This window comes from Protopterus annectens, chromosome 11.part0, assembly GCF_019279795.1.
Source record: "Protopterus annectens isolate FY-2018-M chromosome 11.part0, PAN1.0, whole genome shotgun sequence".
In the NCBI taxonomy this organism is placed as follows: Eukaryota; Metazoa; Chordata; order Ceratodontiformes; family Protopteridae; genus Protopterus; species Protopterus annectens.
This window is the reverse complement of record NC_056745.1, coordinates 955388154-955413047: the sequence shown is the minus strand read 5'-3', so window position 1 is coordinate 955413047 and position 24894 is coordinate 955388154. Positions and strand designations below refer to the sequence as shown.

The 24894-nt window shown below is 38.0% G+C and overlaps 1 protein-coding gene across 3 annotated transcripts in view; it reads right to left on the bottom strand.

Annotated features, from left to right (window-relative positions):
• The window catches only part of ELAPOR2 (endosome-lysosome associated apoptosis and autophagy regulator family member 2), a 1439853-nt gene that overhangs the window by 363904 nt on the left and 1051055 nt on the right, over window positions 1-24894 (bottom strand). For all 3 annotated transcript variants that reach the window (XM_044088347.1, XM_044088349.1, XM_044088348.1), the window contains one exon: window positions 14187-14450. In XM_044088347.1, the coding sequence (XP_043944282.1) occupies window positions 14187-14450 (264 nt within the window). The remainder of the gene's footprint in view (window positions 1-14186; window positions 14451-24894) is intronic.

Below are 24894 nucleotides of genomic sequence, written 5' to 3'. Positions count from 1 at the left end.
TACTCCCATCACTGAATATATATATAGTTCCACTTCTATCGAAATTTCAAAACATCGAAATTCTGATCATTGATACCAGAACATCGAATTTTGAAATACAAGAAAAAACAAAGAAAAATAAACTTTAACAATTGTATGCAGGGGGGCTGTATATATAATATATATATATATATATATATATATATATATATATATATATATATACACATACACATATATATATATATATATATATATATATATATATATATATATATATATATATATATATATACACACACACACACACACACATATATATATATATATATATATATATATATATATAAAAGTCCAAAAACAAGTAATGGTGACGGAACCAAATTGAGTGCATGGACAAAAAACACAAAGCTCACAAGGCTCCCAGCACACACTATATAGAGTGGTATATTATGTACTACATTCTAGTATTAATTTATTGTTTTTTATTTCTATCTTTACCTCTATGTATTATCATAGGCATGAGGCTCATTTATAGTGCTTCTATGCCTTTAAGTGGTGAGGATCTAAAATACGCGCTGTGCGTATATCAGTACGGCCTTTTTTGTTATTCAATGCACACTGAGGACGCTGTGAGCGAAACCGGCCACCGGTTTGTGTTGTTTGGGCTGTGGTTGTCCAATAAATCACTTTTTACTTCATGCTGACTGTGGATTTTATTCTTCGAGTGCTGGGAGCCTTGTGAGCTTTGTGTTTTTTGTCCGCGCACTCTATTTGGTTCCGTGCACCCTTACTTGTTTTTGGACTTTTGTATATCGAGTGCTGGGACATCATCCTGTGGATTTTCTACATTAATAAGGGCCTGGGGATTCTACGGAATATGCAGTGAGTCTGTGTTTTGAGATTGACCTGTTTAGTGTGTGCTTTACGGGTTTATCTATTGGCGTTTTGTCAGCAGAAGTGGAAAAGTGTTAAAATATTGCACTACAGCCAGGATATGGCGCAAGGTACTGATTTTTTATGTTATATAAAAAATATAACAGCTGATAAAGACGACAGTGCGTGCTTTACTGGGGTTATGGACAAGAATGTTAGTACATCAGCTGCACGTTTGAAACCTACGGAGGCGGCAGATAGTTTTAACAGTTTGTTAGAGGCTTCCAAATGAGTACGGGCAAATGTATGGCACTGTAAGTTACTAAAGGCCTACCTGGTTGCGAAAATAGCACCGAGGGGCTTACGAGTATATGTAGAACCTGGTTTGGGCAATATGGATGAGAATTTCATGGTGAAGTGGAGAAGTATACAAGCTACTGCTTCGAGTATGTTTTTGCAATTATTGGTGGAACATTATGAATCACAATTGCCCTTGTTGCTATCTAAGCTCGATGAGTGTTATGAAAATACACAAAAGTTTGTGAATGCCTCTGAATATGATAACCTTTATACTAAATTTATTAATGATTCAGACAGATATGATAAGGAACTTTCCAAACGCAAGATGCAAAAATACCAACGTGATGTTAATGACTTTAAACAAAGTACTATGTACACTTGGAAGAAAATAAAAAAGGGTGTGAGATTTAATGAGGACAGACAAGTCCCTAGGCCCAAAAGAAAAAGGGTGAAGTCTATATTGAGGAGACGTGAATATGCAACAAGTGCTTCAGATTTTTCCTCTAGTATGTCTAATACTGATACTGATCCTGAGAATATGGATGCATTAGAGGTTCCATCACCAGTGTCTAAAAGATTTAGAACCCCTTTAGAAGGGCAGGGCGGAAACATCGAGGGTGCAGACGACGCCGTACGGAAGTTATTCAAAGAACAGATGATACAACACAAAATGTAGATGGACCTTTTGATGGACAGTTAGATAATGATATTAACAACTTGGTCATTAATTTAACTGACCAAGTGTTTTCCTCCAGTGAAATCAGTGTGCTTAATAAAGGTCTTGGATTTATCCCTTCGTTTTTTGTTTCACAATATGATGTTATCAATGATGTAAAAAGTTTCTGTAGAAAACCTAATCTAAAATATTTTTTTTCAGATCCAGAACATGTGACAAAGGAAGACAACATAGTTGGGTTTAAATTTAGAAAGTCTCAGTTTATGCCACCCTATCATAGTACGGTGAAGTTGTTTGAGCAATTGGTAATAAAAGATTTGCATATACAACAGTCTAATATTTTTTCTAATAAACAATTTAACTTGACCAAAGATGAAAATGATGCCTTAACAAAACTTAAAAACAATACTAGTATAGTTATTGTTGGGGCTGATAAGGGTGGTGCGGTGGTTATATGGGATAAAAAACATTATTTGGCGGAAGCCCATAGACAATTGTCTAATGTTGAATATTACCAGGTTTTGGATTCTGATCCTATTTTAAAGCATAAACAACTTATTGATGCCTTTCTAAAACGAAGCTGTGAACAACAACTTATTACTCCACAGTTGCTTAAACAATTACAGGTGGATCATCCTATTCTACAATACTTTTACATCTTGCCTAAGGTACATAAAAACCTTCTTAACCCCCCGGGACGTCCAATAGTAGCAGGGAGAGGGTCCTTGACTGAGTCCCTCTCTGAATTTTTAGAATTCACGTTAAAAAAGTTGTTGTATTATGTAACAGCTAGGATCAGGGACACACAACAGTTTTTGTCTCTAATGGACGATATCCAAGTAACTAGAGAACAATATTTAGGGACTTTAGATGTACAATCGCTTTATACATCTATACCACATGTAGGGGATATTCAGGCAGTAAAGTATTGGATGACTATCTCTGGTATATATTCTATTGAAGAACAAGAATTTTTGACTAAAGTACTTGAACTTGTGTTGGAACATAATGCTTTTACCTTTAATCACCAGTGGTATTTGCAGGTCAAGGGTACAGCTATGGGGGCTACTTTTTCCCCCACATATGCTGACCTCTTCATGGGGTATTTTGACGTACAATATATTTACTCCTTACCTACACTTTTCAAGCAACATCTAATCATGTGGAGACGTTACCTTGATGATTGTTGGATAGTGTGGGGGGATCCATAGATCTTTGGCAGTTATTTGTGGAATATTTGAATTCCAATGTTTATGATTTAAAATTTTCAGGAAATATTGATCTACAGGAGGTAGAGTTTTTGGATGTTTTGGTGGGCAAGGCCAATGATGGGTCTCTTTATACTGATTTGTATAGAAAGCCTTTTTCAAGAATGCTTTGTTATATGCTAGTAGCTGCCACCCCCCCCCCCCCCACACTATCCTTAACATACCAGGGTCACAATTTCAATGTACCAGGAAGATATGTTCCTCTAATGCACGCTATAATAGCCAAGCTAAGGATTTAGAGTCAAGATTTGAGAATAGGGGTTATCGTAGACACCATGTACAGAAGGCAAATAGGTATGCTAGTTCTATGGATAGAAATACATTATTGATTGATTGTGAACATAAGGACGACAGTCCTTATATTAGATTTATAACAACTTTTGGAACCAATACACATTATGTTAAAGACATATTAATGAAACATTGGCACATTTTGGAGTCTGATGTGTTCTTTACAAAATGTGTTGACAAAGTATGCCATTTTGGTTATAGAAGGGGTAAGAATCTGGGACAACATTTTGCTAACTTTAAACAAGATTATCATAAAAGCACTGATTCACTGGGTATAGTGGGTAGCACGTTTTGTGGCACTTGCAAATATTGTAAGGTCATGGCTAAAACTAAGTCATTTACATCTGTGAATACGAAAAGGGTATTCGATATTCATTGTTTTATCACTTGTAATAGCACTTGGGTAATCTATATGGCGGTCTGCCAATGTGGAGCCTTTTATGTAGGGCAGACTTCATGTACATTAAAACAAAGGATATCTTTACATATTAGTGATATCAAGCGTCAACGTACTAGAAGTGCCCTTTATAAACATAAATTAAGCCATCCATCAGCTCATTTTATATTTATAGGACTGGATAAAATCTCTGCATTTAATCTAGGGGATAATCTTAAACATTGTATGTTAACCCAGAAGGAGCATCGTTGGATTGTTAATTTGGGGGCTTTGTTCAAGCCAGGATTAAATGATCACTGGTAGTAAGTGTTGGTCATAGTACTATATATTGGTTGTTTTTCTATTTGTTTGGGTTTTTGAATGTATTATTCTTACATTACGGCTATTTGGTGTGGAGGTTTTGTCATGTGTGTATGTGCATGTATATTTATATATATGCATATTTTTATATGTGTATGTATGTATTTATATGTGCATGTATATCTCCCTATATAGAGTGGTATATTATGTACTACATTCTAGTATTAATTTATTGTTTTTTATTTCTATCTTTACCTCTATGTATTATCATAGGCATGAGGCTCATTTATAGTGCTTCTATGCCTTTAAGTGGTGAGGATCTAAAATATGCGCTGTGCGTATATCAGTACAGCCTTTTTTGTTATTCAATGCACACTGAGGACGCTGTGAGCGAAACCAGCCACCGGTTTGTGTTGTTTGGGCTGTGGTTGTCCAATAAATCACTTTTTACTTCATGCTGACTGTGGATTTTATTCTTCGAGTGCTGGGAGCCTTGTGAGCTTTATATATATATATATATATATATATATATATATATATATATATATATATATATAGTTCCACTTCTAACCATCAAAATTTCAAAACATCGAAATTCTGATCGAGACCAGAACATCGAATTTTGAATCATCGAAGGTTACAAGTGTAACCAAAACAAACAAAAAAAAACCAAAGACAAATAAACTTTAACAATTGTATGCTTCGCCCCCTGCACCCCTCACACCACCCCTACTTTAATATTCCAACACTACAGTGGAGTAAAGGGACATCTCCCATTTAGCGCTATATGCAGAAGTGCTAAACGGGAGATTTTCCTTACCCTATCTGCAGTGCCATCATACAGATGGCACATAGACACACACACCAAGGTGCCCTGCAAAAACACAAACATTCCCCCACCTACACTTACCGTTTTCTTTCCCTTCAAACCTTCGATGATTTCAAACTCGATGTTCTGGTCTTGATAATCTGAACTTCGATCTTTTGAAATTAAGTGGAACCATATGTATATATATATATATATATATATATATATATATATATATATATATATATATGTGTGTGTGTGTGTGTGTGTGTGTGTGTGTGTGTCAGATGATCAGGTTTTCAGCACCTTGAAATTCATATGGTCGAGATGATGTGATCGAGTTTCCGAAAACTCAATCATCAAAAAAAAAAAAAACCTGACCAATATCTGCCTTTATTATGTTTCTGTTGGGGGGCAAGCCTCCTGCACCCTCACACCCCCTGCAAATTAAATACACCAACTCCAAGATCGCACTACAGTGAGGAAAAGGGTACATTTCCTGATCTGCACTGTACTACAATCTTCCTTCAAAAGCTTTGAGTTTTCAAATACTCAATCATATGATCTCGACAACATGAATTTTGAGTTTCTGAAAACTCGATCCACTGATAGGGGCCCATATATATATAACAAAACTATACAAACACACATATATATAGAATAAGGTTTAGCTTCATAAGTGCATTTTGCACTCGGGTGAATCCACTTTGTGAGAAAGGAGGTTTTCAAATTGGTAAAACCTCAAAAAAAAAAAAAGTGTCCGAATGTGCAATGGGGAAATTGTCAACAAGAACTGAGCATTTATTTCGGAAGATCCCCACCTTAGAAGTTCTTTAGGTTTGATACCCCAACAAACTTTAGGAGGGGCGTAAACCTGAAAGGTTTGGTTGAAAGGCCGAAAAGGACTTCTAAATTTAATACAGGCATGACAAAATGTGGGAGATGTCATCAATGCAATTTCATTAAATTAACTGACAGAGTAAAAATCAGAAATAAAATATATTACATCCATGATAGTACAACTGTGATTCTCTAGGGGTTGTTTATGGAGCTTTCTATGATGGCTGAGAAGCATTTTATATCAGGAAAACAGAGAGGAAATTAAAACAGAGGATTTATGAGCACCAGTACAGCATTATGAACAAAACTAGTACTAGTGCTTTAGCCAGACACACCCTTATTTTCCCAAGTCACAATTTCTTATTTGTGGTTTTACAACAAGTAGAACATAACAAAAGAGGGGGGCCCTGGGAACTCAAATTAGAAGAGGCTGAAGTGGAATGGCAAATTGCAACTGCTGCTTACTCTTTATCAGGGTTAAATGAAGCCTTATCTATCAAGAGCTTTTTGAAGCTTAAAGCCCTGGCAAGATAGGAGTGGCAGCTTGTTTGTTTCACACAAAAATGTTTAAAACATCTAACTGATTTTTCTTCTTTTTATATTTGTTTATGAGTAAGACTTTCTATGGTTTTATATGTTTTTACATGTATAACACCATAAGGCAGGGCGTACGAGTCTTGTATGATGTATTTACATGTTGTTTTTTTTACATTAACATAATGTAACTCAATTTAATAACACAACATGATATATTTCAGTGCTACACATTTACATAGTACACACTTTATTTATTATCATTATTTTTTATTTTTATTATAACAATGGTCTATTTTTAAGCATCATTTACCATCCCAATTGTATTTGTATTTATTTTTTGTCTTGGGTTGGAAATTTCTTAAGACTATCATTTGGGCAACATGGTTTAATTAGTCAATGTTGCTTTAAATGTTTAATGCTGCATGACATCATGTACTTGGGCTGGCCCAGCCCATTGACTCAGCAGGTTTGTGTTAAGTTTTTAAACTGGGAAGTGAATAGTTTTTACTTGTCTGAAGAAGTTGAAGTATTTTGTTCAGTGAAAGCGCTTACATACAATAAACACTTGGATATTCCATTGCCTGCTCGTTTTCTTTTCTTGTTTCGATTCGTTCACTGCAGATTCGACATTGTTGGTGTGGACTGCACTATAGCGAGGATCGGGAAATTACCCCTTTCCCCACTGTAGTTTGATCCCGGAGTTAGTATATTAAAGTAGGGGGGTGTGGGGGGCACATTACAATGTGTCTTTGACATTTTAGTTCGAAAATCAGCTGTTCAATTTTGATGGTTCGCCCAAATGCATGATCGATATTGTCATTTCCGACAATATGAAGGTAAACCTATAATAATATATTTTATATATATATATATATATATATATATATATATATATATATATATATATATATATATTATTATTACACACACACAATGCTTTTATACATATTTGCTAACTGGAGTAGAGCACAAGTCAGATATATAGTAGCTGTTTACAAATACTGTGAAGATGGGGTAAAATACCAGACAGTAGATACCACAGATGCACATCTCTCAATCTCTGAGAGCAAGAGATTTGTACAAAGCCAAAAATTATGTGGGGGGAAAAAGGCCCAAAAATAAGAATATTTTAAAATATTCCTGTTACAAACCCAGACAGTTGACAGAATAACAGGTTTTGCATTAGCATACATTTTCTGAAGGGTATGAAGCATGAAATTTGATGTCTGTCATTATTTAGTGATATCAATCCCCAATGGCTTGTCAGAAAACCACAAATTTTATGAGGAATAAACCAAAAATATGAGGTAAAATCCTGTTCATTCTGTGAAAATCTGGATAACTGATAGGAATGCATAGATATAGCTATGATTAACATATGCAGTATGACATAACGGTTGCAGCTTGATCATCATCATCAGCAGAAGTAGCAGCAGCAGCCTCCTTTTTCCCCATTTTCTACATGAGGTCAGGGTGTCATGTTAATTGTCGTCATTTCTCTCAATTCAATGCCACACTCCTGCCTTCTTCAACACTCATATCTGACTGTTGTAGATCTCTCACACAACTTGACCACCTCTTTTGTGGATGCCCTCATTTCCACTTACCTTCTGTGCCAAATCATCTTCACCAAAATGTCTTCTGCTTTTCTGCACATGTGCCCAAATAACTGTAATTTGTTCTCCTTGATCTTTCCTGCAATTGGAGTTACTTTGACTTCAGCTGTTAATTCCTCATTTATTCATGTATCCCACAGTGTCTATCCTACCACCTGTCTCAGGCACTTTATTTCCACCACTTCTAGCTTTTTCGTCTGCTTTGCCTTTTTACTGACCAGGGTTCTGTACCATATGGTAGTATTGGTCGCACCACCATTTTGTACACCTTACTTTTTAACTTCTTTGGCATTCTTCTTTCATACACTACAGCTGACACAATACACCAGATGGCTACAGCCCCCTCTGATTCTAACTCTGACCTCTTCATTCAGACCTCCCCTTCTCCTCAACCACCCCCCTTCCAGATACCTGAACTATTAACCTGTTCTGTAAGATTATGCTCAACACGGTTTTAAGGTTGAAAGTAACTTTGCTACAAATATGCAACATAAATAAGGAATAAAATAAAGCTTGCTTAAATGCAGAAACAGGGTTTAGTAATATGTGATCTTCATCCATACTAAATGACTGTGGCTTAAAAAAATAAGGAACTTGCTTATGAGTGTATTACACACACATCAAGAAAGGTGACTTCTTACAGACTTGGCAAGAATGTAAAAAATAAAACAGGACATATCAGAAAAAAACTAATCTGCTTTCTTTAAAGAATGGACAACAGGACATGTGTTTATCCACAAGGCGTTTCCTTGAAAAATATGCTTTTCTAAGAAGTTTAAAAATATGCTTTAATAAGAAAGTTTATCCACAAGGTGTTTCCTTAAAAAATATGCTTTTCTGCACTTATCAGCATTTGCACAAGAACAGATGTGTCAGCATTTGCGTCATCAAGGCAGTATCTTTCCAAATCCAAGAGGGTGTGTGTTTAACAAGAAATATATATAAAGTCTGTATTAAATCCAGTTATGTTAGGGGTATTGGTAGGGACACATTTGTCCTGAAGTAAATGTTATATCTCTCACATCATCTGTACTATATGAGAAGTAAAGTAGAACAGTACCTGAAGCGGCAACGTTAGTCCGTGTGGTTTATTATAAAAAGTTTATTTGTTACTGCTCTAAGTTGGTGCTGCAAGGTATATTCTCTCATCAGTGTATATTCTGCAAGTTTCTGTATGCAACAGACTGTGAATGCAACAATAACCAGACTTTGATTTCAGCAGAATCCAGCCAGCAAGACTGAGTGTCCTAAGAAGACTTCAAATCCATCACAGTAAGCAGCACCATAGTAACTACAATAACAAAAATGAATTTTTCAATGGCAAGCCTACCTGCACTTGAACACAAAGGGAAGGGTAAGCCCTCCAGAGGGTCACTTCAGTCAAATTGCAGTAACTAACATTTGTACGTATGTGTAAATCCTAAACAGAGGAACTCCAGTTTATGCAGCTTGCAGCAGTAAAGTTTTTTCAGACGTCTGAATCCAGATTGAGCCTGAAGTCCAGGAAAGTTGCAGTGCCATAAATTCTCCAAGAAAAGGTGGATATCTACTTTAACAGCAGTTCGCTACCTGTTGTGTTTCCCCAGCTTTTCAAGTCACTCTGAAAAATTTCCAGCCATCAGCAACAACAGCCTGTTCACCTGTTTTCTTACAAACTGGTAAGTCTTTTTCTGTGTCACATTTTTGGTATTGATGTTATTAGACATAATTTGTGCAGGAGTAAATCAAGCTTTAGTAAATTGCAATGTTGGTATACACAGCACATTAGTAAATGTAAAACCTTATTAGGGCAGGTTGATAGTAAGGCATTATGTAAATGTATTACAATATTTGACTGGTATCTCAAAGAAAACCATGTGGAGTATGACAAATGTTTATTATGTCAATCAACAAAAACTGCATTTTGTGTATTAGGCCATAAAAAAGTATTGCATGACATTGCTAAAATAATAGACTATCATGAACAGATCTGTCTTTACAAATAATTAACTAAGAGTAAAGTGTTTCCATTATATTCAGATGTTGAACAGTTATGTTCTGTCACCACATGTATAACGTTTATTTCAGTTACAACAGGAGTCAAATCAGTTACTGACAGGACCTCTAGTACATTTTGTTACAAAAGTATGTAATAAGCTTCTAAGAGACAGACACAATGAGTTCAGGAAGCTAAAACAAGTTATACAAACATTTTTCCAAAAGTGCATAGGAGTTTTAAATTCAGCAGAACAGGTTACTAAAGAATGTCAGAAAGATCATGCAACATTACAGGAAACTCTTAAATAGCAGTTACAAGATAAAGAAAATAAATTAGCTGAACTGACAGAGACTAACTTCCTCCATATAACAGCTGAGCTTAAGAGAACATTGGGAAAGAGCAGAAAACTAGAGCTGAGCTGTACAAAAGAGATATATTTTATAATATGTTTGTGTTTTGAAAATGGTTAAGCATACATGGTAGGATGGTAAAGTACAAATCATATAAAGTCTGTATTAAATCCAGTTATGTTAAGGGTACTGGTAGGGACACATTTGTCCTGAGGTAAATGTTATATCTCTCACATCATCTGTACTATATGAAAAGTAAAGTAGAACAGTACCTGAAGCGGCAACGCTAGTCCATGTGGTTTATTATAAGAAGTTATTTGTTACTGCTCTAAGTTGACACTGTAAAGTATATTCTCTCATCAGTGTATATTCTGCAAGTTTCTGTATGCAACAGACTGTGAATGAAACTATAACCATACTTTGATTTTAGCAGAATCCAGCCAGCAAGACTGAGTGTCTTAAGAAGACTTCAAATCCATCACAGTAAGCAGCACCATAGTAACTACAATAACAAAAATTTATTTTTCATGTTCCACTGTCTTCCCTTACATCTTAATTCTCAGCTTCTTCAGATTTACCCAGTTTGCTGCTATTACCACTGTTTTGTGTGCACTTAGTTTCATCCCATATGCCTTCAATTTTACATTCTATCCTTTTCTGAAGTTCTTATTCAGTGTCTGCCTGTAATGCCATATCACCTGCCTACAGCAACTTTGTTGATCTGTCCCAACCAACCTGTTTGCTAATGTAGTCCATCACCAGTATGAACAGCAGCGGGCTCAGAGCTGAACCCTGGTGCAGACACACTCCCGCTGGGAACCCCTCTGGGAGACCAAACTGTTTGCACTTGAGTCACTGGGTTCTCGTACACAGCCTGCATTAATTCTATCAATGTTTCTGGGATTTCAAACCACCGCATTACTAGCCAATTCAACTTTCTTGGGATCTTGTCATATGCTTTCCTCCAAGTCTAAGAATGCTCAGTTAGACTCCATCATCTCTAGCTTCTTCTCAACTATCTGTCTCACTGAAAACATTGGGTCAGTTGTGCTGCACCCTGATCTGAATCCAAACTGCTCATCTCCCACCTTACTTTCTACTACTCAGCATACCTGTTTATCAATCACCTTCTGCAAAACTTGCATGCAATTTGACAGGAGTTTAATACATCTGCAGTGCCCACAGTTGATGTCCCCTTTATCCTTGTACACTGCCACAAGTATGCTTATTCTCTAGTCATCTGGGATATGCCTTTTTCTCCACACTGCTCTGACTTCCCTAAGGAGTCATTTCTCCCCTATCTCACTTAGCATCTTTATCAAAACACAACGTACAATATGAGGTACACAATCACTGATACTGATTACAATATTTACAGCAGCTAACATGTTCATTAATACTATTTAAAATAGCATTAGAGGTGTGTGTGTGTGTGTGTGTGTGTGTGTGTGTATGTGCATGTGCGTGCGCACGCATGTGCCCAAGAGAGAGAGAGAGACCGAGGGAGATAACCTGTGTGTAAATTTTTTAAATACAGATTTTCAGGAACACATTTTGTGAATTTGATGGATTCCTGTTTTGGTGATTCTGTCCCATTTATTGAATCTCAAAGTATCTTTCCATCTATGTTTCAAAACAGACTATGTGAGCATATAAATACATACAGAGACACACACACACACATATATATATATATATATATACACACACACACGCACACACACACACATACATACACACAAAAATATATATATATATATATATATATATATATATATATATATATATATATATATACATATATATATATATATATATATATATATATATATATACATATATACACACATACATACACACGCATAAATAAATAAATATATATATATATATATATATATATATATATATATATATACACACACACACACCCACACACACATATTTTTTTTTCTGCTCTTGCTCTGCTTCTGGATTTCTTTCTGAAGCAAGCTGGTTGGTCCAAGCGGAATGGTGCTGTGGCTAAAAAAGTCTGCTGATTTACTTCCATCAAAAGATCAGTAGCTCCTATTTGCACATTTGTTTGTATTTGTGCATCAAAATTATTTTCAGTCACAGAAGTACCAGGTTCACTCTCCAAACTGTTTATATGTTTCTCCGGTGCTACAACTGGTGTGAAGCTATCATGCACTGAAGAAGGGTCTTGTGACTCGAAAGCTGTGCTTTTATTGTTCTATTGTGTGTGCCTTGATTTAATATTGGATGTTGGACTTCTGGTCTTCTTTATTGTGTAAAAAAAAATTGAATTTTCACAACTTCAATTATATGGTCTCAACCATATGCAGTTTGACATTCCTAACTTTGAGGTAATGATAAAGACCCATGCAGATATATATATATATATATATATATATATATATATAAAATATCTAGAAATAACTATATATATATATATATATATATATATATATATATATAGATTAGACATAGATATTGATATATATATATAGACATATCTATCTATATATATATATATATATATATATATATATATATATATATATATATATATATATATATATATATATATATATATATATATATATATATATAGGGTCTACTTTACATTACCGAACCGACAATCACCGACACACAAAACACCGACCCCAAATAACCGAAAACACACAACACCGACAACTCACAAAACCGAACACCATTACACCGACACAAACAACGTAAACTACACGACACACAATGACATATCCACTAACCTTAACCCAAACCCTAACCCTAAGGTCCGACACTACCACACAGTTACCCTACCCGCACCCTAACCCTAACTCACTTAACCCACCCCTACACCTAAAGACTGTCACTATCGCACACTTAACCTACCTGCACCCTAACCCTAACTCACTTAACCCACCCTAAAACATAAAGCCCGTCACTATCGCACACTCACCCTACCCGCACTCTAAACCTAACTCACTTAACCCGTCCCTAAACTACAGTCCGTCACTATCACACACTTACCTTACCCGAACCCTAACTCCGACACTGCCGCACACTCACCTTTCCCACACCCTAACCCAAAATCCCACAATATCGCACACTTACCTGACCGCTCCTAAATCCGTCACTATCGCACACTTACTGAGTCGCGCTCACACGTTACCCTTGTCGGTCTTTCAGCTGTCGGCAAATCACCGTTTCGGTCAACTTACCTGTCGGTCGTTTCGTCTCAGTCTTCTGCGTGTCGGTGAAGTGTCGGTTCGGTAATCTAAAGGAGACCCATATATAGATATGTCTATATATATATATATATATATATATATATATATATATATATATATATATATATATATATATATATATCAATATCTATATCCAATCCACATATATATATATATATGTATGGATATAGATATATACATATACATATATATATATATAGTTATTTCTAGATATTTTATATATATATATATATATATATATATACACACACACACACACACACACACACACACACACACACACACACACACACACATACAATGTCATAAACAAAAGAAAAACTCAAATTTTTTTTATTCATTTTATCATTATGGTAAAAAGTCAATATCTTGAAAAAAATCTACAAACCTTAAATTGAAATCAACATTCCGACAGTACACTTGTTTTAAAGCTAGCTGAAAGTATTAGTAACAGTGAGTCTACACAATGCAATACTATCATATTCTCAGTGTTAACACAGCATTTCTGGAATTAAGATTTGAATCTAAAACATGAATACCATAGAAAGCATACATGGATCAGTGTGAATAAGCATAACTAAATTTCAGCAGTTAAAAGTGTCTTTGCTTACTTCTCTAAATTTGCCATTCCTGGTTAAAAAATATTAAGTTCAGCATCAATAATAATTAGCAGTGTAACTGAGAGAAAAAAACAAAAAAATGTGAGTTTAATTTGTTACCTTGCTGCTTTTACTGCCAGGCCCACAAGGAATGCAGGCCTCTTTTCCAAATACCTGGTGTGGGGAAAGGAATGTATTAGGAGGACATTCCTTGCACTGATTGCTTCCCTTTTCGATGTAATGGCCAGCTGGACAGGGTACACAGGAAGATCCAGACTGATCAACATTAATGGCACAATTTTCACAGTAGGAGGCAACTCCATCCACAACGTTTGTTATTGAAATGTAGTCGATCTTCACAATATCATTTATAAATCTTCTAGTCTGAAATCAAAAACATATGATACATATAAAGCAGTTGATGACAGCCCTCTATGTTTTCTCATGCATTCACACATGCAACTAGAACTAAATTATGAGTCATAAGTTCATAAGTGTGTACTAGGCTAACAGCCCTGGAGCCTATATAAGCCTAGCCCAAGAAGATTTCCTGGCATCATGCCACCCAAAGTTAGGTCCCAGTGCCCTGCCAAGCAAGGCCATTGAAGCGATCCTCGGGGTGAACTTCCTATTGTCCATCCACTCATCAAGATTTCTCTTAGAGGGCCAGTGAAGTGCTCTGCTTGATGTGAATGTTTGTTCCAGAGTATGGGAAGTCTCTGGGTTAGGAACCTGTCCCTCCAGCATGTTCTGTTTATTGTGGTAATGAGGTTTCGGTACCTGGAGCATGTGGCACGGAGGGATTGGGATTTCATTAGGTGTAGCATATCTATCAGCTCTGGGTCAGACATGGCTTTGTAGGTCAAGCAGGGATCGCCTCTAAGTAGGCGATAAGAGAAAGAGTATAGCTGGAGTTTTTTGAGTCTGTCCATATAGGGCATGTGTCTGAGGCCTAAGATCATCTTAGTGAGGTATTTTTGTGGCCTTTCCCGTTGTTGTAGTTGTCTAGTGAGGTACATACCAAATGTGGAATTGTATTCTATAACAGGTCTAATGAGGGACGAGTACAGTGGGATTATGACCTCTTTCTTCCTGGATGAGAAACCTTTTGTAATGAGATGTGCCACATAGGACTTTCTGACTACAGTGGCAATGTGGTTATAAAAGGAGAGGTTGCTGTCAACCTGTGTCCCCAGGTCTCTTATCACACCTTCTGTGTTTAGTGGACTACCGCCTATGTGGTAGTTCATGGGCACCAAATTTTTCCCAAAGGGAATGACAATGCACTTTTTGGCATTGAGCTTAAGGCCATGGTTCTGGCACCAGTCATTGGTGTCAGTGAGGCTTTTTTGTAGAATGTCTACATCAGTTGGAGACTCAATAATGGCTCCAAGTTTGCAATCATCTGCAAACTTTTTCAGCCAGAGTCCCTTTGTACTGGCTTGAACTTCAGAGAAGTAGATGCCAAACAGGAGAGGACCTAGGATTGGTCCCTGTGGGACACCACTTGTAAATGGTCAGTAGTCAGATTTGGAGTCTGCTAACTTTCACAGTGTGGGTTCTATCAGTGAGACAGTTGGCAACCCATCTTATGACATAGGGGTTTATGCCTAGTTTAGTGAGTCTATCTATGATTCCTAAGTGAGGGATAGTGTCGAAGGCCTTGGCAAGATCTAGGTAGGCTGTGTGAACTACCTTGCTTTCACCCACAGCTCTGGTGACAGACTCGAAGAAGTCTATCAGGTTGAGCAGGCATGATCTACCTTTCACAAAACCAAACTGCATGGAGTCCAGAGTTTGGCGATTCCCTAAGTCCTTATTTATAAAGTCCATGATGATGCGCTTCATAGCCTTACATTTCAGACTCGTCAGAGTAGTTCCCAGGGCCTATAGTCACTCCCCCTTTGTGGAGTGGGATGACCGTAGCAGTGCGCCATTCGGTAGGAACAAAGCCTGAAATGAGGCTGTGATTGAACAGGGTACTCAGGTGTGGGGACCAGGTAACTTTGTAATTCATGTAAAACACAGCCAGGGATATTATCAGGTCCCATGGAAGCTGTATTCTTGGCTTTGGATAGTGCAGTTTTTACCTGTGTAGCTGTGATAATAGGGACTTGGCATTTCTCATGTATTATGATAGGCCCTTTAGGGGGTGAATGGGGGGTGAAGTTCGCACTGAACCTGTCAACCAATAGTGCTGTAACTCAGGGCAGATCTGAGTATTGCCATGTAGATTCTTGACATAACTATAGAATTCCTTGTGGATGTCTTTAGAATCTGCAGCAATTTTGTTTTCATAACTAGCTTTAGAGGACTTGATGATGGATCTCAGTTTTTTTCTGAGGCTAACAAGGGAGTTTTTCCAGTCTTGGGAATTACCTTTTTCAGCAACAGTTTTTTCCTTCTGTTGTAGAGTTTGGTTATGGTAGAGGACCACCAGATTGGCTTCCCGTTTTTGGGGGAGAGCATCTTGGATCTGTTTGGTATGGCCTGTTCCATGCACTTGTGTATGTGCTCATACAGTGCACTGGTGTATGATTCAGCAGTCATCCACCTGTTTTCCATTTGCATGGGTGTCGTGAAGATAGCCACCTCTGTTTTTAGAAGCACAAAATTGGCTTTGGAGACATTTTTTAAAGTGGTTTCCTTTGGGGGTGGATGAGGGTGGGATGTGGATATCCATGGTGATTAGCTTGTGGATAGATCTGACCAGGAAGGAGTTGATTACTGGTGTAGAGCAACGGTCACCCATGTTAGTAATGGCCACATCAAGTATGTTTCGACCCCTGGTGGGGGTAAGAAAGAGTTGGTCCAGGGTGTTGGAATTAATGAATTCCAGAAAACGTTGAGCAAGTGTGTTGATATATGAGCAATGTTCCCAGTTAATGGAGGGGTAGTTAAAGTCTCCCAGTATAAGGGTATTGGGTTGTACCCTAATATTTTCCAGTGTGTTTAGGAATGTGGAGTGGGAGTCTTGGGACATGGTGGGGGATCTATAGCAGGCTACAACCTGGATTGCAGTTTTACCCTGTGTTAGTTGTACCTGAAGTACCTCTAATGCGTGATGTTGGGCTACTAGTCTGGAGGTGTGCATATCATTTATGAATATGGAGACACCACCACCTTTACTGCTTTGATCCAGGTTTAGAGGCTGAAAGATGTGGTATGAAGTATAGCCTGGAAGTGCTGGGGTGCTCTCCAGAGCCTTGAACCAGGTCTTGGTCACTGCACAGATGTCGATATTCTCCATTTTAAGGAATGCTTTGAGCAAGTGCATTTTGAGATTTCTAGCATTGAGTAGCATAACCCTCAGATTTCATTTGCTTGTAGCTATTATGGTGGTAATTTTGTCTTCAGGACATTGCCTAAAAAAGGAACAATAGGGGTGGCAAGAGCCTTGTCCAGAATCCAGAATCCCCAGGGTGACAGGTGCAGGCCATCTCTGGTGAAGCATCGAGGTCTGTCGATCATGTCATCCCAGGCAGACAGATACTGGATCCCCTTAGAATGACACAGAAACTTAGCCAATTGTTGAAGTCAATCATTTTCTGCTTGTACTGTGGTATCATTCTGGGTGACGGTAGGATGCTACTCAGAGCTAGGGTCATACCTGACTGGGCTGCAAGATCCGAGAGCTCCTTTATGTCTCTTTTCATGTAGTCCAGGGAGGTATGTCGCAGGTCATTCACACCAACATGGGCAATGACAGAGTCATATTTGTACCTGTTGTGGAGTGACCTAAGTGCATGCGTTATGTGGTGGATCCTGGCACCCGACAGGCAGCTGACCGTAGCTTTCTCCTTATTCAACCTAGTGAGTGGGACATCAGTGAGCCTTACTATTGAGTCTCCTATGACTAGTGTATTGGGTAAGTTGTTTTGCATTATGGGCTTTGGTTGAGTGGCACACTGTTTATGTGAGCTATGTGTCTCATGGTTTGTGATGGGATGTGGTGGTTGTTTACGTTTCTGTCTTGGAGGTCTCTGTTGTTTGGGCAGATTTTTACTGAGAGCCTCCACAAAAGTAGGTGTGTGTTTTGTTTTACTATGTGAGGGTTGGTGTGGTGTAAGTTCTGGAGGGCTATGTGTTGAATGTGGTGTGGTGCAGGTGTTAACCTTCTCCGCTTGACTGGCTAATCCAGTCTTGGCTGGAGAGTGCTTGGCTTCCAGTTTGGCTATACATGTGCATCTCTCACAAGTCATAGTGTTGGGAGGTAAGAGGAGAGGGTTGTCTGTGTACATGAGGCAGTTGCTACATTGCCTCAGGATGCCCAGGTTCACCAGGTTGACAATAGACAGCACAGGGAACTGACCTTTAGACATGTCTGGATATGAGCTCAATATATTAAGTATTGAAACCTTTTACAGGAAAAATGCCACTCAAAGTGTCTGAGTCTGTACAGAGCACTGCCAAACACTTGAGGGGAAACTAATACGTAGACCCTGAAAATTTAAGAATGAAGTATTTAGGCAGATATTCTAAAGTTAGGAAGAAATCAAGCAGTACTTATTAAAAATAAAGAATTAGCTTGTCAAGAATGATTAAAAGAGGGGAGTAACATGAATGGCTATTGCCTGGTTACTACTAATGCTGGTTTCAGCACAGCTTCACTCTGTTGGGATACAGTACTACTTTGCTTCTTCTCTCACCAAAAGCAAAATGTTAGCACCAATCCCAAGAAGAGAAACAAGCCACAGCCTGTTTGGTGATCCACAGTCTTGTTCCAGATGTTGCAAGGGTCTGCTGGCTTGTAGCCTTTTTCTGGTAGATGCTTTGAATAGCAACCAGACCAATCAGGTACGTTAAGCACAGACACTCACCTCTCCAACCAGAAAGATCTGCTCCTACTCTCACCAGGATCAGAATATAAGCACAGATTCCAAGCTGTCACCTATAAAACAGTTATTAAGCTTTCTGGTGATCAGCAGTCTCCAGGAAATAATGTAACTGCACTCCTTCTCTCACCAGGTGAAAACAGAAGCACTAATCCCAAGATGACTACTTAGAGGCAAAATGTGGGCTCTCTAATAACTGGTGGTCTTGCAATAGAAGCTTAAAGGCTTAAACACTGCAGTGTGCACTAGAGGAGTTAGATGTGAAAGTAGGTAACTTAAGTTTTACCTGTCTAAAAAGTTAAGTTTTAGTGGAGAGTCACTATTTTTAAAACAGCAAGACAGATTGAAAGGGGGTGGTCACTTTTTTATTCTGGTACTATGGAATACAGTAGGGTGGCCAATAAATTATAAATTTAAATGAACACCTTGAACATCACAATGAATTTACTCTAACCCCCAAAAGTTCCCAACCTGGAACTGATTGCCCTGAAGCTATCCCTAAACAACCAAAAAAGTATTAATCTCTTAGTAATTTACCTACCACTTGGCAAAAATGTTGAAATCCTTGAACAAACTCTTAGTTGGCTCGCCAACAACTATCCACAAGAAACTATAATTTTAGGAGATGTTAATATTGACTGGTCTCTATACTCTGCTCAATCAAACCCTCTCCCCATTAACTTACATGGTTTCTCCCAAAATATTCTTTCTCCCACTAGAATTGGTCATGCCCAACAAAGGGAGAGCATCATTGACTGGATTCTTACTAATAAGAATCCTAACAACTATACTGCAGGGACCCTTCCTAATGACCTCAGCGACCACCTTGCCACCTTTATTATAAAACAGAAATGTCCAACTACAATTCCTCCCATAACTAGACTAGTTAGGAACAGCAAGAATTTTGTCCCAGACAAATTTCTAGCTGATCTCAAGGCTTGTAACTGGCATATCCTAAAAATCCTACCTTTAGACGAGAGCGTATCACACTTCAATGACACCTTCCTCAAGATACTTGACTCTCATGCTCCTAAGCGACTTACTAGAACCAAGGTACGTATAGCACCTTGGCTAACACACGATACTAAATCTAAAATTAGACTCAGAGACCTGGCCTGGAACAAATGGAGAACCACAAAAACCCCCTTAGATCGCATCAAGTTCCTGCAGCTTAGAAATTCAACCAAAGCAGCCGTTATGTCTGATAAAAAACAATACTTCTGTCACCTCCAAGATAAATATCAGTATAATCCTAAAAAATTCTGGGCTGGTTTCAATCACCTCCTTCATCCAGGTAAATCTACTACCCCCACCCCTGAAAAACACATGGATAAAGATCCAATTGAAATAGCTAACACTTTTAATTCTTTTTTTACCGAGACCATCCAGTCCCTCGCCAGTAAGCTTGCCACTTCCCCCTCGGTGGCATCCTCAACCAATGATCCAACCCAAACTACCTTCAACCTTCAACCTACCCCCACCTCCTTTATATGTACCCTCTTGAAAAAACTTAAACCAACCACCCTCGCGGCTGACTCGCTCCCAGCCAAATACTTACAAATAGCATCTGACGCCATAGCCTACCCTGTCTCAATCTTGATCAACCGAACCATTTCAGAAGCCTCTATTCCCTCTATTTGGAAAATCTCTTATATCATCCCCCTCCATAAAGTAGGGTCCTCCACTGACATATCTAACTATAGACCCATAGCCATACTGTCTCCTCTAGCCAAAATAATGGAACGCTGTGTCCACAAACAACTTATTACCTACCTCACACAAAATAACCTTCTATCCAACACCCAACACGGCTTCCGCCCCCATCACAGCACAACCACTGCTCTCCTCTCCTTTGTTGACTCAGTCAACCACAACCGCAACAACAAATTTATCTCCTCTGCGCTCTTTCTAGACCTATCGAAAGCCTTCGACATGGTCAACCACCAACAATTGCTCCACACACTGGAAACCTTTCATCTTAGTAAACCAACAATAAGTTGGTTTAACGCCTACCTCAATTGCAGAAAACAGGCGGTTCAGTGGCAAAATAAGCTATCAGACCTACTCCCCACCAATATTGGTGCTCCCCAAGGATCTATCCTTGGTCCCCTTCTCTTTTCCATATTTATAAACGGTCTACACTCTATCATTCCTAAATCCACCTGCATTCAATATGCAGATGATTCCACCCTTATCTGCTCTGACATCTCTCTTGCCAATCTCCAAGTCACAACCCAAAACTGCTTTTCCGCAGTCGAAAAATGGTTCATGGAACTTAAACTCCTACTCAACCCAACCAAAACCAAATTACTTTTATTTTTCCCCACTCCAACTACCGCCCAAGGTATAGATCCCCCTGACACTAACAATCCAACCTTCCACGTGTCCTCCAATAATGGTACCATAATCTACCCCGTCTCCCACACCAAGCTATTAGGGGTGACTATAGACCACAAACTTAAATTTGATATGCATGTAAATCTAACCATCAAGTCGGTCAACAAAAAACTCGGATCGATGTATAGAATAAAGACCTTCTTAACCCCGCATACCAAACTAACAATTGCCCGTACCCACCTCCTCTCCACACTCCTTTATGCCTCCCCGATATTCTCCTTCCTCCATAAGAGAGAGCTCAATAAACTTTCTACTACCTACAATCACATTGCCAGATTCATAACGGGAATGCCCTATCGCACACATCACTGCCTAAACCTAAGGTCACTAGATTGGCTAGAACTGCCTAATATTCTCAAACTCAACCAACTCACTGAGGCTTTTAAAATCATCAACCATCCAGATAAAACTCCCGCATTGAACAAACTACTTACCCCTTACTCCAACCTTACTTCTCTCAGGTCCTCAAAAACTCTACAAGTACTGACCATTAAATCTAACAACTCCGGTGGTGAAGCACTATATGCTAATTCCATTGGCAAATCCAGGAATGCCCTCCCAAACAGCCTAAGACTTATGTCCTCTCTGGACCAATTTAAAGTACACCTCAGAGCTCTCCTGAAGTCCCAATGGTTATGCCCTTGCTCTAATCTAGACTAATAGTGAACGTCCCTACCTTACCTTGCCTCTCCAAGCCTCCACTCAACTCTATAACCTAAGAGTCCACAATATAGCCCTATTAGTTCTTCTGTTCAAAGTCTGTACCCATTTTAATTATATTTATAACTACTTGCTTGCTTTATCTTGCCTTGAAACGTCAATGTATCTATTTGTTTTAACTCTGTAATTGTATGTGTTTTTCTGGAACCATGATCTTGGAGCTTTTCTCCCCGGGCCTCCACTGAAAATGGACATGTATCCAGTTGGACTAGCCCGTTCAACAAATGTAAAATAAAATAAAATAAATAAATAAAATAAATAGTTGAAGGGGAGTGATTTCACAAAATGATAATCTGGTGAAAGCAGAGAGGAAATTAAATATATGGTCAAATTAACATTAGGGCCAGGCAACTAGAAAGACAGTGGTGTTTAAGAACACAACAGTAACTGGGTGGGAAACATTTCTATCTGACTCACAAGAGACAGAGCTGTGGTATCTTTTCAAGTTTTAATATGCAGTTAAAAGCAGAATACAAGTAAAACACAGTGTAAAGAAAACAAATCACAGTATACAAAATAGAAAAAGGCAATAAAGCATTACAGAATACAACAAATAAAAAAGCAAACCAACTCTTCCCTCACAGCAAACTGTAGCAGAATCTGGGAGAGCCTTTCCAGTAAAGTCTGACAGCATTTAGTCATTTAATACAAAGTGCATCTGGCACCACAGCCATTCGCTTTCTCGGGATAAATAGCAGTGCACAGCAACAGCTTTTGTACAGGTTTAACCCAGTTAAATTAGTCACATAATTAAACAATTATATAATTAAATAATTAGAAACTTTAAAGTGCCCAGAAAGTGCAAAAATGCAGAACACAGCATCCAACATTACCTAACAGTAAATATTACAATCATATATGATTAATAACAAATTTTACTAAAAAATATAAACTTACAAATAATAGCAACTAATGTGAAACTATTACTAAAAATTCAAATTGCCTTCCAAATTCAGACCCCTGGGACTAAGAGTTTTATAGTTAAGATTCATTTTGCTCTCTAATTTATTCAGTAAAATCACCCCCCCCCCCACCCCCAATAAATAAGGCTGTGCCAGAATGCTAAAGAAAAAACTAACATCTAATCCAAAATGGCCGTTAAGGAAATGTTCTGCCACAAGGCTTTTGAAATTACTGTTCCTAATACCCCCTAGATGTTCCAAAATTCGAGTCTTGACTTTTCTTTTAGTCTGTCCCATATACCACTTGACCAAATTAATCCCACAACCAATGATATACATAACCCCACAAAAGTCACAGTTGAATCTATCTTTCGAAACAAACCTTCTGCCATTTATTTTAGTACCGGACAAGTTTCTGATTTTATTACAAATCTGGCAGTACCCACATGCAAATGACACCATCTCCTTCCCTGAAGTCACAGAAAACCTATATGTAGAATTCAACAATTTCATCAAATTTAAGAATTTCTCGTAAGAAAAAGTGACACGATTTGTAAACAAGCCATCCACCATTTCATTTAAATAAACTACATGCCATAAATCCATGACTATGTTTCAGAAAAAGGCGAACACTTAGTGACAAAATAAATACTCTTGTCAGCCTCAGGACCCAAGTGCCTATCAATCGGCCTCATATCTGTACAGCTACCTTACCTACGACACCTTCCAAAATTCCTTTCCAACTTTTCTGCCATAATTTAATTTTTCTCTAGAATATCCCCGATCCAAAAGCCTATCCCCCACCTCCAGCAGATATTTTTCTTTAAATTTTTCTTCTGAAGTATTCAATGAAATGCTTCTGAATTCCTCATAGGGCAGGGAGTCAATCAAAGGAAAGGGATGCATGCTGGAAGCATGCAGGAAATTGATGACTGCTGTAACCTTTCTGTAAAATTTGAATTGGATCTTTTTATCCATGTCAATTTACAACTCAACACCCAGAAAATTAATAAAATATTTACTAATTTCATAAGTGAAGTTCAAACCATGACTATTAATGTTCAGATATTCCAAAAATTGTACCAACTGTGACTCATGCCCCTTACACATCAAAAACAAGTCATCAATATGTCTCAACACAATAACATGCTCAGAACAAATCTGTACAATATATACATTTCCTCTCGAATCTCCCATATAAATGATGGCATAAGAAGGAGCAAATGGGACTCCCATGGCTGTGCCCTTCTTTTGGAGATATATCTAATTTTAGAAATAAAAATAATTATGTGTGAGGCAGAATTCCAAAATATAATGAGAAAGGAAGTACATAGTCCCTCCTCCATAACACTGCAAACTGCCTCCAGATTCCATCTCAGCTATATATATTCATGTACATAGGACTAACATCAATCGTGGCCCAAAAAATATTCATTTTGCCTGCAAACCCCTTTCACAATTTCAGAAAGTTCCACTGTACTTTTAATGTCAGACGGAACCTTTGCAAAAATTTCTTTACGTGGGAATCTAAAATTATATCTACATTCTGCAAATAAGACTCAACAATAGATAGGCCACTTGGGTCCTGAGGTTGATGACAAGAATATTTATTTTGGCACCAACAAGTGCAGACATGTCTACATGTGCAGACAGGACAGCATGTAATACAATCCTCTGTGTGCATGGGTACATTTCCAGAGATTCCTCATGAAAATCATCATGCAGACATAGTTTGAAACTGCCTGATGAACACCTCACTCCCGAAATAACTTTCTTCAGTAGTTTCCATAACTACAGTGGGCCAGAACACCTCCCTCACTCCCCTAGGATGGGTGACCTTGTGTCAGCCTTCCACTCTCACCCTCACTTACCAGCTACATCAGTGTGCAATTTGGGTTTTAGTCAGGTCTTTATTCTTCTGTGCCATACAGCGGACTACCAGTAGCGGACATTTGATGCATCCTTCATGCATTT